The sequence below is a fragment of the Heloderma suspectum genome, chromosome 2 (genome assembly GCF_057233095.1).
Source record: "Heloderma suspectum isolate Gila_16-S chromosome 2, 16-S_ref, whole genome shotgun sequence".
Lineage (NCBI taxonomy): Eukaryota > Metazoa > Chordata > Lepidosauria > Squamata > Helodermatidae > Heloderma > Heloderma suspectum.
In genome coordinates this window covers 192,564,664-192,583,438 of record NC_139459.1, presented here as the reverse complement: position 1 = coordinate 192,583,438, position 18,775 = coordinate 192,564,664, and the positions used below count along the sequence as shown (strand labels likewise).

At 43.3% G+C, this 18,775-nt stretch overlaps 1 protein-coding gene across 2 annotated transcripts in view; it reads right to left on the bottom strand.

Annotated features, from left to right (window-relative positions):
• The window catches only part of ANKRD52 (ankyrin repeat domain 52), a 66,812-nt gene that overhangs the window by 43,312 nt on the left and 4,725 nt on the right, over window positions 1-18,775 (bottom strand). For both annotated transcript variants that reach the window (XM_084837078.1, XM_084837077.1), the window contains exons 2-4: window positions 16,728-16,811; window positions 4,651-4,729; window positions 3,159-3,229 (exon numbers count right to left, since the gene is read on the bottom strand). In XM_084837078.1, coding sequence (XP_084693204.1) covers window positions 3,159-3,229; window positions 4,651-4,729; window positions 16,728-16,811 — 234 coding nt within the window. The remainder of the gene's footprint in view (window positions 1-3,158; window positions 3,230-4,650; window positions 4,730-16,727; window positions 16,812-18,775) is intronic.

The window sequence follows — 18,775 nt, the reverse complement described above, 5'->3', positions numbered from 1 at the left end:
TCATCTTTACAAGAAAACTACAGAGAAATCCAGCAAGATCTTACAACAGCATACTTAGTATCAAGAGCTCCTATACAATCAATGTATGGATGTTATCCTATTGACTGCAATGCAACCTTCTCTCTCACGGAATATAGGAGTATATAAGGTCATACTTAACCAGGGGATGTTCCACAATTGTGTGCCAAGAACACTATACAAGAAAATTAAGGTAACTACACTTTACTGAACTATTTTGATGACCAAGTATCTATGCGTGCACGGGGGGCGGGGGGGATTGGCCTTTTCAGCAGTTTAGGAATGGGGACTTACAGAGATTTTTAAAGCTCACATCTCTCAACACCCTCACTCCAGCTTCTGAAGTATGAATGTGAAATGAGAATGATACTCATAGACCCTAGCCCAGGCTTGTCAATAAATACTCACCTGGTCACTGGTGCAATCAGGTGACCTGGCAGGAAGTTTTACAAAAGCTCCCCCATCCCCACCCTACTCTGAGTCCACAAACAGCTAATATAGGATTGTGAGGACAAGTAGGCTAGTATCTTCGGTAGGCCTATACACAAGAGTTCACTAGTTTACGTAAAAGTCAAAAGTTGGTATCTGTAACCCAGACAGACAAGTTCTACAATTTCAGCACAAGCTGAATACATAATAAATTATTATCTGATCCTGGCCAGTACCACAGAGACCTGATTGAATAAGGCTAGGGTAGGGGTGAATTTCCCCCAGCTTTGCCCTCCTGGGTTCTCTATGCAGCACCAGCAGGCAAGACCTTGGGGCCAATCTATCGTGGTCTATCATGATTCTGCCCCCCTGACCACATACCCCATCCAGCAGTCATCCAGTTTTGAGTGTGCATACCTGAAGATCAGAATATAGAACAGAATAGGGATTCTGCTGGAGTACTGTTCCTCTCGCTGCCAAGCAGTCTTCCTTCCTGAGCTAGCTAGGGTAGCCTCAGCAGTGGTATTGGAGCCCTCTCCACGACCCAACTTGTGGCGTTCAGAAACTTCAGCATACATGCCAAGGCCCCCAGTTGAATGTGGGCTGCCCTGCCAGGATTGGCTTAGCCCTTCATGACTTCTCTGGCAAGCATGGGTTTGTCCCAATTGGTTTTTGGCCTCATTAATTCAGCAGGGCAGACCTTTGCTCTGGTTTTATGTGCTGGGTGGGATGATGGTGATCTGGATGCAGGGGTACTTTCTACGGAACTATAGAAAGTTCCCCTGCATCCAGATCATCATCATATTGGGCAGATCACTACCTGGTCGGGTTCACGCTTACCCTCACTGTGAGCCTCTCAGGGGTGGTGGAACAATTAAAATCATCTGCCCCAAGAAGCTGATGGATCCCAATGGTTTCCTGAGAGCTCATAGGGAATTTACTTAACAGAAGTAAATTCCCTATTTTTATTATTATTATTAATTGCATTTTCATGAATCTATGTTTATGTTATGTTACAATTAAGATTTTGTTTTTAAGCTGTATTTTATTATTCTTAGCCATCTTGAGCACCATTTTCAGTAGACAGGCAGATATAAATCAAATAAATAGAGTGTTGTGACCAATTTGTAAGACACTTTATAGATAAAATTTGTTTTTATCCTTGCTGGATGTCATCATCAGCACAGATCCAACTGATGCAACCTTGACTCCTGCTATCCAGTTATAATGGATACTTTTCCATTGATGTGGACATGATCCTTGGAGATGTGAAACTTATTTGTGTGTGCTGGACCCTAACTTATAAAAGCTGCTGTGGGGACTGGGTGAGAGGAAAAGGGCAGTAGTGAACACCGTGCCCAAAAGAGCCTCACCAAAACCCATTGTTTTCGGTAATTTCTGGCCAGTGTCCAACATTCCATTCTCGGGTAAGGTGCTTGATTGTGTGGTGGCTTCTCAGCTCCAGGTGATGCTGGATGAGGTGGATTACCTAGATCCATTTTAATAATCCTTCAAGCTTGGTTATCAGATGGAGACACCTTTGGTAGTCTTGGTGGACAATCTATCCTGGGAAATGGGCAGGGCATGTGTGGACGATCTGGCTGGAATGGGACTTAGAGGCACCATTTTACAATAGTTCCAGAAGGTGATGGTGGGGGACTCCTGTTCAATGCTTTGTCCACTGGCCTATGGTGTCCCTCAAGGTTCAATCTTGTCCCCCATTCTATTTAACATCTACATGAAACTGCTGAGTGAAGTTATCTGCTGTTTCGGGGTACAGGGTTACCAATATGCTAGCACCCAACTCTTAACTCCTTTTCATCTAATTCCAGGGAAAGTTGTTCAGGTTCTGAATCAATGCCTGACATCAGTAATGGATTGGATGAGGGCAAACAAATTGAAGCTTAACCCAGACAACAGAGATGCTCCTGGTCAGTAGAGAAGCAGATCATGGAATAGGAGATTCAACCTGTCTTCGATGGTACTGTTCTGCCCTTAAAGACTCAGGTTCGCAATTTGAGTGTACTCCTGGAGTCAGCCCTAAACCTGGATGCCCAGGTATTAGTAGTGCCTAAGAGTGCTTTTGCATAGCTACAGCTAATGTGCCCACTGGATCCATGCCTGGAGATGCCAGAACTGGCCACAGTTATACATGCGTTAATTACATTTTGTTTAGACTACATGGGGCTTTGAAGAGCATTTGGAAACTTCAGCTGATTAAGAATGCTGCAGCCAGAATACTGTCCCAGCCAGTTATAGGGAGCATGTAGCTCCCTTGTTACAACAACTAGTTATGCCAGCTCTGGACTGGTGTAGAAAGGACAAGACTGATCCTGGGATCTTGGCAGCAAATGAAGGGGCTCTGGTTCCATTGGATCCAAGGCCATTTTCATCTCACCCTTGTCCGAGAATGCTCCGCTTTGGGACTCACTGCCACAGACATTTCTACAGGTGTAACTGGAGTAGACACAAACACCACCCCAACAGAGGAACCTCTGCCCCATCCAGAGGCAGAGAAAGGTGTCCAAGGGGGTTAGGCTTGCTGTGCCATTTCTCAAGTCTACAAGTTCTCAGCCAGACCCAGGGTGAGTACTGTGAACATGAAGGGGCAAATGATCTTAACCATGTGTGGTTGTCCAATATGTACAGTCCCCTTTGTCTCCTTAGCAGAGTGAATGACAATAGGCCAAACGCAAGAGATTGGCACCTACCTCATTACGAGAAGCTGCAGCACGGTGTAACGGGGTTAGCCAAAGGGTGTCCTTTGCATTAACGTTAGCACCTGTCCAAGAAGAATAAGAGGGATGAAGTAAGACCTCACATAGATGGTTTGCCAATTACAGCAAGTAAACATTTCACCAAACTGTTGAGTGGCAAGGCATTCCTTGTCCCTGCATCTTAACGCCAGCATTTCTTTATTCCCTTAATCTCAGTACATATCTGCAGAGTTGGTGCTTGTTTGTTTTGCAACAAATGTGGCTGAAGACTGATTAACAGGAAGGGAAAACCAGCACTGCATTCAGAAGTTACCCACCATTCAAAAAGGTTGGCTGCAAATTAAACTTGCCCTATCCTACACATGCTCAGGGTGTGGGTGTGTGACCTCTGGCCCGTACTGGGGCCCCATTCAGAGGGTTGAACACAGGACTGATTCCCAAGCACAGAGAAGCAAAATTCTTCTACAAAATTCTTCTCAACAAAGGATGGTTTTAGCAACATATGCAGGAGTCATGCCTAAAAACAGTTTAAAAGGGACTACAGCCCACTCCCAGCACAAGCAACTAGGCTTATACAACCCAGCATTCCAATCTTCATCCAATTTTTTTTTAAAAAAGAGGGATCTCATTTGAGGTGGAACCAGATGTCTTCAAAAGCTAAAACCTGCTTTAAAATTATACACTGACAGTAGCCAGCTTCTTCCCTTACAGTTAATTTGGGGAAATTTACCACACACATCAAGAACCATCTGTCCTGGTTCCATTGTCCACAAAGCTAACTGTGCCCTGCAACCTACACAGGGAGAATTACAGTGGATAGAGCTGTCAGTTTTAAAATAGCTTCGCTAAATTGAATCAGAACATTTTCATAAATTTCTGCTGTTCTGGAATCATGACTAGCAATAATAGTATTAGTAGCAGCAATCTGCTAACTGTAGCACTTTTAATGTAGAAAGCACTAAATGCTTTAAGAACTCTCATTCATTATTGCAACCATCCAAATCACAGAATATTATAATTCCAGTTTTAAAGACTGTCAGAGGATGAGCAGTAGTGACTTGCCAACATCTTAACAGGGGCTTGAACATGGGTCTCCCATATTTAAAGTCAACGCTTTCAAGTGCAGACCTGCATAGGTTCTATCAGCATTACTCAAACCTTCCTTCAACGCTGCCATCTCCAACTACCTCTGACAATTTAGCCAATGATATGCCAGCCAGTCAAAACATGTGACTGGTTCCCTCAGTATAGGAAGTGCAAGCTTTCCTCCTCCATTCAGTAAATGCTCTGCAATTCCCAGCCCTGAATTGGGTAAGCCACTACCCAGCAGCATTACCCTAGAATTCCAGGTCACTATTCCTCCCATGGGAGTTAGGGCTATGCTTCTGCTCCTCAGTTTGCAGCCTGCTTATAAAGCAGAGGCCTTCTGCTTTCAAAGCATATGATACATTTTTCAAACTAGGAGGCACATACCTATGCCTCTTACCTGATAGTATTAGGAGTTCAACAATAGGGGCGTCTCCCAAGTACGCAGCTGCATGCAAAGGGGTTCGTCTCTCTTGGTCCTGATTTGGAGAAACAAGATAAAGGTAATTAGAAGATGTTCAAGCAGAATTCCAAAGATATGCCCTTCAGCATACAGTTCTTCTCCCATCTAAAGGTCATCACCTTGTTGTGCTTACATCTGCAGCAAGATCTTTGGCCTCATCTATGCAAGAAATGTACTGCAACCTAAGATAGCAGGGTCAAAAATTGTGACCAACCCAAAGTAGCTGAATTTTTAAGCCTGGCTGCATTTACAGTCTCTCCCAGTCTTTTGCGCACACGCAAAATTTATCTGCCACAGTCCAGGAATGTTTGCTTAGAGAAATATTTGCCTCCAGCCAGGAAACTGTACATCTTGCAGAAGTCCTGTATGCATGTCCTGCCCCATTTGCTTTCTTCCAGTGACAACGGAAGGTACATTGGCTAATCACAAATAGCCTGCTTGATCTCACTGTCTGGTCATATTGACATACCATTTTGACCCATGTACGATGCTAGCTCACAAGGCTTCCGCTGCTTGACTGATTGCTCTTAACTGCTGCCAGGTTAAATGAACTTAGCAAACTCAGAAGGAGGATATCTTGTCAGAGGATTTGCTCATCTGCCACCCTGACATACTATCTTACTTTTACTTTGAAGTTGTTCTTTTTAATTAATCTCATGGATAACTTAGCTACAAAGAGTAACCTTGCCAAAATACTTTTCGAATTGTGTTCCTGTGAGCTCTGGGGTTTCTTGGAAGCTTATCAGGGGTTCCTCAGCAAAAGGATCAGTAATGTTGGACAAGCTTTCCTGAAAGACACAGCTACTGATTTTTCTTGTACAGTCACAAGAGTGTATTGAGCGTGATCTAGTTCACACTCAGATGGGGCCAGTGCCCCACATTAACCAAGGTTGTGTCCCAGAATGCTCTGCAGCATGCTGAGGTGTGCTGGGATTCATCAATACATGGGTTCAAATAGAAAAGGCTTTCCTGAAGGTAAAAATGTTGCGTACCACTAAGGTGAAACACACAGGGACATAAAACAGCATGCATATGGAAAATCTGGTGGCAAACTGGTTAATCTCATATGCCCTCCCCAAAGCCAGTCAGAATCGACAAAAGCAGTTAAGAGAAAAGGTAAGACAAGTGATAGCACAAGCATAGTAGGCTGGCTCAGCCAACACGGTAATGAGGGCCAAATAACTCAGATGTCTGCCTCCAGCCATTTTTGTGACTTAAGATTTTACCAGAAACGCATTCTTCTTTTCAGAAGAGCGCACCCTAAAGCTTGCAAACACAACTGTTTATGGTGATAACTCAAATTCCCAGATACTTCCAGTACAGCTGTCGTTCGTTAGCATCTAAATCTTTAGCTCAGTAGTGAAACTCAAAATGTGTAGACAAGCTAGTTGTACTTGCTGATTGTTATTAATTGTTAACTAGTGTTATTTGCCTTTCCAGCACTCAAGGTTGCTTACAATAATGAATAAAACCAACTACAAACAAATTCAACAACCAGAAAAGACAGCAGAAGCATGCCAGTAAAAAAATCTAAACCAGCTAGCCAGACAAACCAAGCAGAAGACTGTAACAAATGGATGCATGGTTACTCTGATCAGCATCTACTATATCTTAGATCTAGAATTAGGTTAATGACCTGATCTTTTAAGAAGGTTCAGAGCCAGGCTGTGACATTCCAGAAACACAATACAGCAGCGGTGGACCACTGGTTGAGCACCAAGAGCCACAACAGAAACAAACGAAGAGTCCTGTGCCAGCTGCCAGTTTGTACAGTTCAGTTGCAAATAATTAACTAACGTAATCTGCACATAACATTTTTGAACACAGAGGATACTGAACCAGTGCCAATGGACATACTACTTTTTTTTCTGTGGTGCACTTGCCCTGGAATTGTCTGCCCTAAATGAGAGAAACCTCTGTTCAGCCTCTCAGAATCTTGGTATCAACTTCGAAATAATGAAATGAATTTGAACAGTATCTACGTCTCAATTGTTGCTCTCAAAATTTCAAATGCAAGTCAGCAAGGACGAGTATAGATGTGAACACCTAGAAGAAAATTCCAAAAACTTTATAAGAAACAAACAAACAAAAAATCTTTTCCTTATCCCACACCCCCCGAAACTTGAAAAGGGATATTTTGGGGGAAATCATGAATATCTTCTCTTGCAGAATGATGAGCCAAACACTTTTTAAAGCAGTACTGTAAATGATACATGGCCAATTCACACTGCTGCAACTGTCTTAGATCCAAGACTGAAAAGAACCAACGCATGACCTGAGGGCACATGAAGCAGCCAGCTTGCTGAAGCTAAAGTAGGTCTGGATCTGGTCAGTGCCAGAATGAGAGGCTGCAATGTTGCAAAAAACAAATTAAGCAGGAAAGCAAGCAGAGAAAAGTTTGCTGATTGTACTGCTCCTGCAATGCCTTTATACAGCTCTCCTGTTTTCCACATTCCTCTGTCTTCCATGTCAAATGAAAAACCCTGATGAGTATTTGAAAATAAGCACGCATGGTCAAGGAACAAAAATGTGAAGAAGAGTGAAGTTTGTTTCAATTTCTGTAAATCTGCAATTTTTGAACTCCATGAAGTGAAAGTTTAGAATAAGAAGCTATGGCTCTTTCCAACACTAATTCTGGATAGAAAAACACATTTAAGTGCGCAATCTTAGGGCTGCTAGTCAGCAGCTAGATGGCTATAGAATAGGTCGATTCCCTGAGAACTGACCTCCACCCTCTCCTGCACTGCCTCGTAGGCAGCGCAGATCGGCCCCACACTTATAACAGCACCGCGAAGCAGCAAAAACGGGGCACTCCTGGGGGCGGAAGTGCCTTTCCGACGCATTGTCTGGTGTCTGCTCCCCCCGCTCCAACTTCCTGCGGCTAGGCAGCTGAAATCAGCCATGAATGTAGGGTGGCTGAAGTGCGGAGGGGATGATCCCCTCCGTGCTGTTCCTGCCTTGCACTGGATAGGCAGTCACCTCCAAGCTCGGAGGTGGCCACCTATCTCAATAGGATTGTGCCTGAAGTTGGGTAATTATTTTAAAGGACAAATTATTTGTTGGAATACACACACACACGTTGTGTATCTACAGTTACTATAAAACTTCTGAAATAACACTGAACTCTTCAATAGTATTATAAAAGTATAACTGAATGTCCACATTTTTGCTACCCCTTAATTATATTATTGGGATATTTGGTTTACATGCACTCTCTACAAATATGAGTTTCTTCTGTTTCTGCACAATAATGCTGAGGTCTACATTAGGTTTCTAGATAATAACACTTTCCACATAGTAAAACCTTGCTTTCCACATAGTAAAACAATGTCATTCATTTCTATTTTCACCTCCCAACGGGAAAAACTAACATCTTTACAGTGCAATCCTATATGTCTACTCAGAAGTAAGGCCTATTGAGTTCAATGGGACTCACTTCCAGATAAGAATGATAAGATTGCAGCCTTTGGCTGCAGTTCTCTACACGCTTACCTGAGAGTAACTCCCACTGTAAACAATAGGGCTTACCTCTGAGTAAACATGTATAGGACGTAGCAGCTTGCAGCTTCATCTCTAACATTGGGCATATTTGTAATTTTTGTTAAAGCAAAGGCATTATTATTTAATGCATATATGAAAACAGTACAATTTTATACACTAAGTTATACTTAATATATTTCATATTCTTAATGTAGTAGTGCTTAATTTTAAAAGTACTGCATATATTGCAATTTCCTCTAAAATTTGTTTTCCCATCAAGAAAGCCCATTTTTCTCCATGGCTTCAAAATGAACAAAAATTTTACTTCTCTTAAAAAAGGGCTAGAAACAGAAGCATTTGCAGCCACAAAAAAGGAATGCTGGGCTTCTCCATGAGAGCCCACAACCCATCCCAAATTGTTCAGAAAGCCATTAGTTGCCCCTCTTGATCAGAAGGGTTACAATACAGCTGAGCACTAAAGATCAGGTAATGAGCACTGACAAAGCATTCAAGACACTTGGAAGAAAGACTCCCTCAAAGACAAAGCAATGTTGTGATGTTGCTCTGGAAGCATTATGCAGACCTTGCCACTCCATTTGCTTTTAAACTTCATGCCAACAACAATCAAACCCTAAGAGCAACGCAAGTAGCTCTGATAAGGCACAAAATCCTACCTCATTGCTGAAGGCTATCAAGAGGCAGAAAGCACCACTTAGATTTTGGATCAAATCAACCAGCATTTGGCCTTTGGGTTTGGTGCCAAGTCCTTGACATTCACTGCTCAGAGCGATGTCAGTACTGTAAGGCCAAATGATAAAAAGGGTAAAGTGGTAAAAGGACACAGATTCATACTCAAAATCAAAGCTGATTGAGACATGGATTGTTTTGCAGAGTCCTGACCAAATATAAATAAATCCCTCATCAGTGAAAAAGAACAGAACACGGACAGCAACCAAACTAAACTTAGTGTCATTTCTCAGCCTCAAAGCAACTGAATTGGAATAATGTGAATCAGCGCAGATGACTCAATCCATTTTGGGCTACTCTCTTTATTTGATCAGTATTTTCTTAGGTGCTGGCCCTCCCCTCTCCCTCTCCCTCTCTCTCTCTCTCTCGTGCGCGCACGCGCACATACACACACACACTGAACAAGCAAGATCAGAGGATAGCTTTTATTGTTCATTCTTCAATTCTAAGCATGCTTGATAACAACACTAGCTCTATCAAGCCCAGTGGAACTTCCGAACAAATATAATTGGGATCAAGCTGTCCATCTTATCATATTTTTCTTGGAAATGTAATAAATTGATTGACATGTTAACACTGTGAAGTATGACACTTGCCTGCTTTTTTTCCCTCTTGGAAAACATGTAGTCAAGTGTCAAACATTTAAAAAATTGCTTTTCAAGTAACTCCCACTCTTCCAACTTTTTAATCATGAACCCAAGATAGGATCGCATCCCCACCCCAAATTGCTCCCAAAATATTGAATACTGCATTATTTGGAAATCCTACAAAATACACGAGGAAACACTTATCAGAACTTCTGTTGGGAAATAAAGAAAAGCTTTCCAAACTTCAGAGGAATCTTCTTCAAGTAGTTCATCATAATGTGCCAAGAGTCTGAATTCAGATCCTGTGCTTCAAGTAACCTGATCCTGATTCTAAGCATTTATGCTGTCATCTGTCTAGAACATCACTGTAACAGCTACACAAAGCTGGCATAATAATACTATTCAACAATATCATTCCCGCAGCACCGAAAATGTAATAAGCATATTATCTTGTAACTTGCTGCACTGGCACAAAAGTTGGCATGCCCCATCCCAAGCTGACACAGCAAGACTTAAGATCAGGCCAGGTCTCAGGATTAGTTTTTAAAAAAAACAGCAACGGGGGGACGAGATAGGAGGTATATAGGATTATGCATGGTACTAACTGAAAAGTAATTTATGGCTAATGGAAATGGATTGTTTGCTTCTATTTCTGTGCTATAAGACTGTTTGGATATTTGGTTTGTTCTTATTGAAGTTTAATATAATTCTGTTTTTTTTCTTTTTTCCCTCTCTCTTCCTTCTTTTGCTATCCTCCCTTTCTTTTCTTTTCTTTTTAGAATACTGTAATGTCGGAAACTGAAGATTTTGATTATATTGTTGGTAGTGTTTATTTTATTTGTAAAAACAAAATAAAAATAGATTTTTAAAAAAAAAAGGATTATGCATGGTACATAGAAAGTGGATAGAGGGATTTTTTCTCCCTCTCTCATAATACCAGAACCTGGGGTCATCCAATGAGGCTGAATGGTTGGAGTTTCAGGACAGACAAAACCAAGTGCTTCCTCACTTTGCACATAGTTAAACTATGGAATTCACCTCCACAAGATGTAGGGATGGCCACCAACTGGAATAGCTTTGAAAGGGGAGTAGACAAATTCATGGAGGAGAAGGCTATCAGTGGCTCACCAGGATCAGAGGCATTATGCCTCACGTTACCAATTGCTGGGGAACAACAATGGAAGAGGGCTATAGTTTCCATGTCCTGCTTTGAGCCTTCCCACAGACATCTGGTTGGCCACTCTGGAAAACAGAATATTGGATTGGATAGGCCTTTGGTTTCATCCAGCAGTTTTCTTGTTAGACCATAAAGCACACACATTGCTAAATAGTCTTGCTCAATATACAGTTTAGAATTAGATTTGCAAATAATTATTGCCATCTATCTGTCCACCCACCCCAAATCTAGTTTCCCCATCCCAGCACATACCCACCTTACCATGCTATTTCTATTACCTATCCCAACCCATGAGCAATTCCTACTTGCTCCAGGTAACAGGTGAGCGGCACGAGTGCATTTCTGAAATTCTAGCTTTTCATTATTTCTGGAGACCAGTACTGTAAAATTAAAAAGATTGCTTTCACTTTCACCATCAAAGCCAAGTTCAATGAAAGAATATCATCTTACCCAAAATGGATGCAATGTGGATCCATTTTACCTTCCCCAGTAGCATGTAGCTTTGTTCAGCTCACTTGTCACCTGGGTTTATCGACTTTGCTGGCACCGTCATGAATGTGGCACACTGACCTGGATGGAGAGTGGCTGATACGCCTCCTTACAGCCAAGCAGTGGACTAGAAGATGTCCTTGTCCTTTTGAATCATTGGAGATTTTGTTTTGTATTTCAGCAAGCAGCAAACTACATCCTGTTTGTCAGAGACCCATCTTAAAACAGGTTGTTCCCAATAATCTGCTGGGTATAACACCTGCCAATCTTTTCATTTTCATTTGGTAGATTATTTATTTTATTTATTTATTTATTACATTTATATCCCGCCTTTTTTCCTCCAAGGAACTCAAGGTGGCATACACAATCCTCCTCCTCTCCATTTTATCCTCACAACAACAACCCTGTGAGGTGGGTTGGGCTGAGAGTATGTGACTGGCCCAAAGTCACCCAGCGAGCTTCCATGGCCGAGTAGGGACTAGAACCCGGATCTTCCGGCTCCCAGTCTGTCACTCTCACCACTACACCATGCTGGCTCTCTTACATATCACCAGTTTAACCCCATACTTTCTAGTGCAACCACCACATTTTAGGTAAGTTCTCATCACCTGCTGACATCTCTGTCCTTAACAAAAGGCACTTGTACAGCCATATCTTCCTTTGCTTATCTAAGTGGAAAACAACGGCAGTGACTGATCAAGAAAGAGATCTTGGGATTGTGGTGGATAGCTCGATGAAAATGTTGACCCAGTGTGTGGCTGCTGTGAAGAAGGCAAATTCCATGTTCAGAAACAAAATTGCCAATATCACAAGCCTTTATGCAAATCTATGGTGCGACCACCCTTGAAATACTGTGTACCACTCTGGTCATCGCACCCAAAAAATATTGTAGAGCTGGAAAATGTTCAGAAAGGGGCAACCAAAATGATCTAGAGGCTGGAGCAACTCCCCTATGAAGAAAGGTTACAATATTTGAGGCTATTTGGCTTAGAAAAAAAGGGGAGTAGGGGAAGACATGATAGAGGTGTATAAGATTATACATGGAAGTGTATAAGGAGATGTTTTTCTCCCTCTCATATAATACTAGAATCCAGGCTCATTCCACAAGCTGAATTGTGAGAGATTCAGGAGAGATAAAAGGATGTACTTCTTCACACAATGCATTGTTACAAACTATGGAATTCACTACCACAAAATGTAATAATGACCACCAACTGGGACAGCTTTAAAAGGGGATTAGACAAATTCATGAAAGATAGGGCAATCCATGGCTACTAGTCATGAAGGCTATATATTATCACCAGTACCAGAGGCAGTATACTTCTAAATACCAGTTTCTGGGAAACAACAGTGGGAGCAGGCTGCTGACATTGCATCCTGCTTATGGATTTCCCAGCATCTGGTTGACTACCATTGGCAACAGGATGCTGGACTAGATAGGCTTTTGGCCTGATCCAGTATGGCTCTTCTTATATTCTTAATGTATCTTTTCTTCTAATAATCCTTTCTCATGAAATCACACAGTTGGAAGGTATCTTGGTCCAATCTCTTTTGACAGCAGGATTGTTAAGCAGCTTTTCAAAAGGGACTCTCGCTCAATCTGAATGTTAGAATACTCCAAGCACTGGTGTCCAGAACAGAACAAAAGCAATCCAAAGGAGGTTTTACTAGGTTTTTTTACAAAGGCATTGCCCATCTCACTTCTCTACTGGAAATATTTTCCAATTATGTATATTTGGCTCTGGGGGACGGTATTCTTTACTAGTTCATCATACTGACTGATCATATGCTCAAAATATCCAAGATTTGTGACTAGATTTGTCATGTTCCTGAATTTGGGCTGCTACCAGTTAAGTTCTCAATCTATGGGAGACACGTGAAGATGCATTTCACTGTCAGACCTCTTGGCTTGCTCCAAGCTCTGAAAGCTGCCCACCCCACTTCCTAGTTCCAAGACCAAATCAGCTCATAACAATACAAACCTTGCCACAAATTGTGCTACCAATATGGCATATATGAGGCATACACTACATGTGCCTCTGCTGAATGAGCCAAAATTAAATGAAGAGCCAATTACTGCTCACAGGCTATACAAGAACAGGATGAAAAACACTGTAACACAGGCTGTTCTCACTCAAGAGACCATGAGACTAATCCAGAACACATTTAGCGCCAAAGACAACAGCTGATCCCAGTGCCACCCACCGCTCTGTACAGCTAGACCAATACATCTGGTACAACCAATTCCCAACAAAGTCAACATTTAACTGATGATGAGTGAGCTTTTCTGTCCTGTATAGTAATTCTGAGCATGCAAAGTACTTCACAATCCTTATCCATCCACCCACCCACCTCTACAACAATCTTGTGTTCACCACCATTCTCATTTTACAAATGGGAACAGAGGCCGAGAGAGTAAACCTTCTTGAAGGAAGCCCACCAAGAGCATGACTAAGCTGGATTTTGAACAGAGGTCTCTCCAAGACCTGGTCCTTTCAAGGGCCCACTGTGACCTTTTTGCATTGCACTTTTGAGGAAAAAATTGCTGGAATTTGATGCTGTAGTTAGTGTAGCTCCAGTCAAGGTGACTGACACCACCGACTGCCTGATTTTGTGGGATCAATTTCAGTTCTGTAGCCTGATGATTTGGACAAGGTGCTTGCAGTGATGTGGCCAACCACATGCCCTTCCGATCCTTGCCCTTCCTGGCTAATAAAAACTAGCCAAGGGGGTATGACCGGGTAAGTCCAGGGAGTGGTAAATACATCTTTGCATGAAGGGGTGGTTCCTGCTGTCCTTAAGGAGGCAGTAGTGTGACCACTCCTGAAGAAACCCACTGTGGACCCAATGATATTTGACAACTACCTCCCAATTGCAAATACCCGTTTCTTAGGGAAGGCACTTGAGAGGGTGATGGTGGAGCAACTGCAGGCACTCTTGGAGGATACTGATTAGCTAGACCCATTCCAGTCTGGGTTTCGACCTGGTTATGGAACCAAATCAGCCTTGGTCGCCCTGATGGATGACCTTTATCAGGAGAGGGACAGGAGGAGTGCGACCCTGTTAATTCTGCTCCATCTCTCATAAGCTTCTGATACCATTGACCATGGCTATCCTCCTAGATCAATTCTGTGGGCTGGGCACTGGAGGCACTGTGTTACAGTAGTTCTGGCCTTACCTGCAGGGTCAAATTTAGAGAGTAACACTGGGTGACCATTCCTCGGCCCCTTGGTAATTAAGCCATGGAGTTCCGCGGGGTACCATCTTGTCCCCAATGTTGTTTAACATCTATATGAAGCCGCTGGGAGCAGTCACTAGGGGATTTGGAGCCAACTGCAATCAGTATGCTAATAACACACAGCTCTATCTTCCTGTGACATCTGAATCAGATGAGGTTGTGCAAGTCCTGGATCAGTGTCTAGACTTAGTGATGAGCTGGATGTAGGGATGTCAGAGAATTCCGCCACGGATCTCGGTGAGGCCGAATGCCAGTGCATTCGGTCCGTGAAATCCGTGGCGGAACGAAACCCCCCGCCCCCCCACCCCACGAAAGGCGTGCGAAACAGAGCATTTACCTGCTGCTGTTCACGCTGCTTTGCGAATGGCGGCCGCGTCTGTGCCTGCCATTTGCTTCTTCACTATAGCCGTGATAGGCTACGTAAATACTTATGTAGCCTATCACAGCTAATGCAGGGACACCATTTGCGTCCCTGCGGAGGCCGTGATAGGCTACGTAAGTATTTATGCAGCCTATCATGGCAAAAAAAAAAAAAAAAAAGGACACGCAAATGGCGGCGGCTACAGCGGCTGCCATTTGCGTTCCCTTTTTTTTTTGCCGTGATAGGCTACGTAAATATTTACGTAGCCTATTATGGCAAAAGACAGGGGTGCAAATGGTGTAGTGGCCGCCATTTGCACCCCTGTCTTTTGCTGTAATAGGCTACGTAAATATTTACGTAGCCTATCACGGCAAAAAAAAGGGAACGCAAATGGCGGCCACCGTAGCCATTTGCGTTCCTGTTTTTGTTTTGTTTTTTGCCGTGATAGGCTACGTAAATACTTACGTAGCCTATCACGGCAAAATACAGGGACGCAAATGGCGGCAGCTACGGAGGCCACCATTTGCGTCCCTGTGCAGGCTGACCAGCGGCCGGATGTCCAGCTGCGGGCAGCCCCGGCTGGCAGCTCTGCGGAGTTGCCGCAGCGTGGAGCCGGCCGGGGAGAATTTCGGGGGGAGGGACAGAGCGCCTCCCCCCCGCACAAATGTCACCCTTCGATAAGGTAAGTGACTTTCGTACATCCCTAGCTGGATGAGGGCCAACAAACTGAAACTGAATCCTGGCAAGACGGAAGCCCTGTGGATGAGTGGTTCCCAAGTCCAACAGATAAGCTCATTGCCTGTTCTGGATGGGGTTGCACTCCCTTTGGAAGATCAGGCTGGTAGTCTCAGGGTACTCCTAGATCCATCATTGTAACTAGAGTCCCAAGTGGCCATGGCAGCTCAGAGTACCTTTTACCAGCTTCAACTGCTTCGCTAGCTACAGCCTCTCCTGGACAGGGATAGCTTGGCCACAGTGGTACAGGTGTGAGCAACATCAAGACTGGATTGCTATAATGTGTTCTATGTGGGGCTGCCCTTAAGGCTGGTCCGGAAGTTGGAGCTAGTGCAGAATGCTGTAGCTTGGTAATCATCAGGAGCTGCCCCCTTTCAGCATGCAACTCATTTGCTGAGGGAATTACACTGGCTGTCTATTCGCTACCAGGCGAGGTTTAAGGTTTTGATACTAGTGTATAAAGCCCTAAACAACTTGAGACCAGGATACTTGAGAGAGCACCCTTCTCCCTTATCAACCTGTCCAGTCACTGAGGTCCTCAGATGGCATGCTCCTGGTGGTTCTGCATGGACCTATGGCCCAACTGGAGTCCACCAGGAGAAAGAGCCTTCAGTGTGGTGGCTCTCTCTCTGTGGAACTCACTCCTTCTGACGGTCAGGCAAGCATCAACATTGTGTTGTTTGTGGCACCTGCTGAAAACATACTTATTTCAAGAAGCCTTCCTTGATTGACCAGCTAGTTTTTATTGATATTCTTGTTTCTTTAAAAAATTCAACTTTTAATATGGTGTTTTATTCTTTTTATCTTTTATTGTTCACCACTCCGGAATCTATTTAGATGTGAAGCAGTATATAAATGTTGTAAATAAATAAATAAGAACAATAAGAAATCATTGCACCACAACAGCCACATAAACAAATAGTTAAGCAAGAAGTTCTAAAGCTGAGAAACTTTAGCACCTCCATTTTATAAGGAGAGATGTTTAAAGCAATACACAGTGCCTGGATGAAAACTGTTCAGAATGCTCACGACAAAGCCCTAGGAGTTCCAACTCCAAACTTCCCTGCTCTATCCAAACTGCAGGAAAAATACACACATGGCCAGAAGCAAGACAGTGCCAATTTTGAGAAAATGTAATCTTCATGTAAAACAAATAGAAGCAGGATTAATAGGAAGAAAAGTTGTTGTGCCAACACTTACCAATACATTGATGTTCTCCTTCTGACTCAGCAGTGACCGTACCTCCTCTATGTCACGGTTAAAGATGGCTTGGACCAGAGGAGGCTATAAAGAAGGGGGAAAAGAGCCACTGTAAAATCAGGAGGATGAAGAAGGGGGTGAGCCATTAATACCATAACCCCACAAATATCTAAATAAGGTATAATAAGCCACCTTACTGTGGGTCAGTAGGCTGGATTGACCATTGCTCTGAGTGGCAAAATGTGTCAAACTATTTTTTCCAGAATTTCAAGATGTCTTTTCAAACTTAAGAACCCTGAATGCAAGACATGAGGAATTCACCTTGGGAGTTTTATATATGTGAAGCCACAGATTAAACCTGAGATTCCATAGAGAAGTATGCACACTGCAACTAAACTATGCCCTCTCCTTTAGAGATCCAGAGTCAACAAGATTTGCTATAACGAATAAAGAGATTTTCAAGGATGTGATGCAAAAGGGTCACATTAAGTCAAAGAGCAGGTTTGGACGACATGCCATGGCTCATCATGGATTATTTAACCCATGATGAGCTGTGGTGCCCCAGGCATCAGGTTGCCTATACAGCCCCTGCTTGGGGGTTATCGTGTCGTGCGAACCTGTGACCGTGGGTTATGCGAGGGTTGTTTAACCCTCACATAACCCATGCTCACAGGGTTCGTACAACATGAAACCCCTAAGTGGAGGTTGGATATTCAAAGTGGCAGCTACACATGCTCCACAACCTCACCATGGGTTAAATAACCCACGGCGAGCTATCATGTTGTGCAAATGGCCCCAAAGTCTCTTGTGGGTTTTGGTATCCTATCTCTGTGAAGGTATCAGTTCCTGGGGTTTTTTAAAAATGAAATTATGATGAATCAATTGTCCTTAAACTGCAAAAGATGGCCCCAATAATTAAGCTAACAATTTTACAACTCCAAGCTGAGAATTTTACCATTCTCCAGACTCTCACAGTGTAACCATACCACCAACAGTCAAAGGGGGTAGGGAAAAGGATGGCATTTAACTACATTCCCAGAGTTGGCATATGCAGGTCCCCTTGGGCTTCCCTTATGCAGATGATGGGGTAAGGAGAGAGTAATACGCTGGATCTTCCGGACAATTTTTGTACATAGAGGCAGGAGACCACAAAATGTGGCAAGCCATTATTTGTGGTTGTGATTCATCCTTCCCTTCTCCTAAGTCCTCTGCACAGAGGACTTGGGGATGGGGATCATGTTGTGCTGAGCTTTGGAGCAGACAGAAGCAGCACAAGCTTCTCACTGCTTCTGCCTATTCCAACACTCAGTGGAATCTGAAAGCCTGACTCTGCTCATGCCAGAGGATTTGGAACAGAGGAAATGGGAGTCTTATGTCATTCTGAGTCTTGCAGCAGAGAGAAGTTTCTGCCTGCTTCATAGATCAGCACAACATGGAATAACTCCCCTGAGTTCTCTGCAAATTGCAGAGAGTGAGGGGTGAGGATTATACGTGTTGCTGGACATCACTAGGGTCCCAATGACCTAGGCTCTAAGTTCCACACCTGTTAAGGTCCCAAGAAGAAGCCAAAAGATACACATAGTGTATCTGATAGTAGGCAATGTTTCTATTTGATTTAGCTTCCAGTATGGAGAATTCCCTCCCTTTGTTGTTTCATGCCCCACTATTATCAACTTAGTGCCAAGGGGCTGGGAGCATCAGTCCACATCAGCTCATGGTATGGGAGAAACTGGTTCTGTGAAGCACAAGCAGCCAGCCCACCAAAGGGCTAGAAGCTCTTGCCCCTGACAACCAGGTTTGTCGAGTCTGGCAAAGGTTTGTGTGTACACAGTACACTCTGCAGAGTGGAACAGGAAATCTCTTTTCTATGATAGGCCTGTGTCACCTCCCCCAAGCACTCTTCACTACTCTTGGTACAAAAACTATTGGAGGATTCATCACAGCACCACTTGTTCCTATTTTCACCCGCACCCCCTTTGCTCTGACTTTGCAGCCTTCCTCCAGAAACATAAATATTTATGTTGGCACAGAAAGCAAGGCCTTCCATT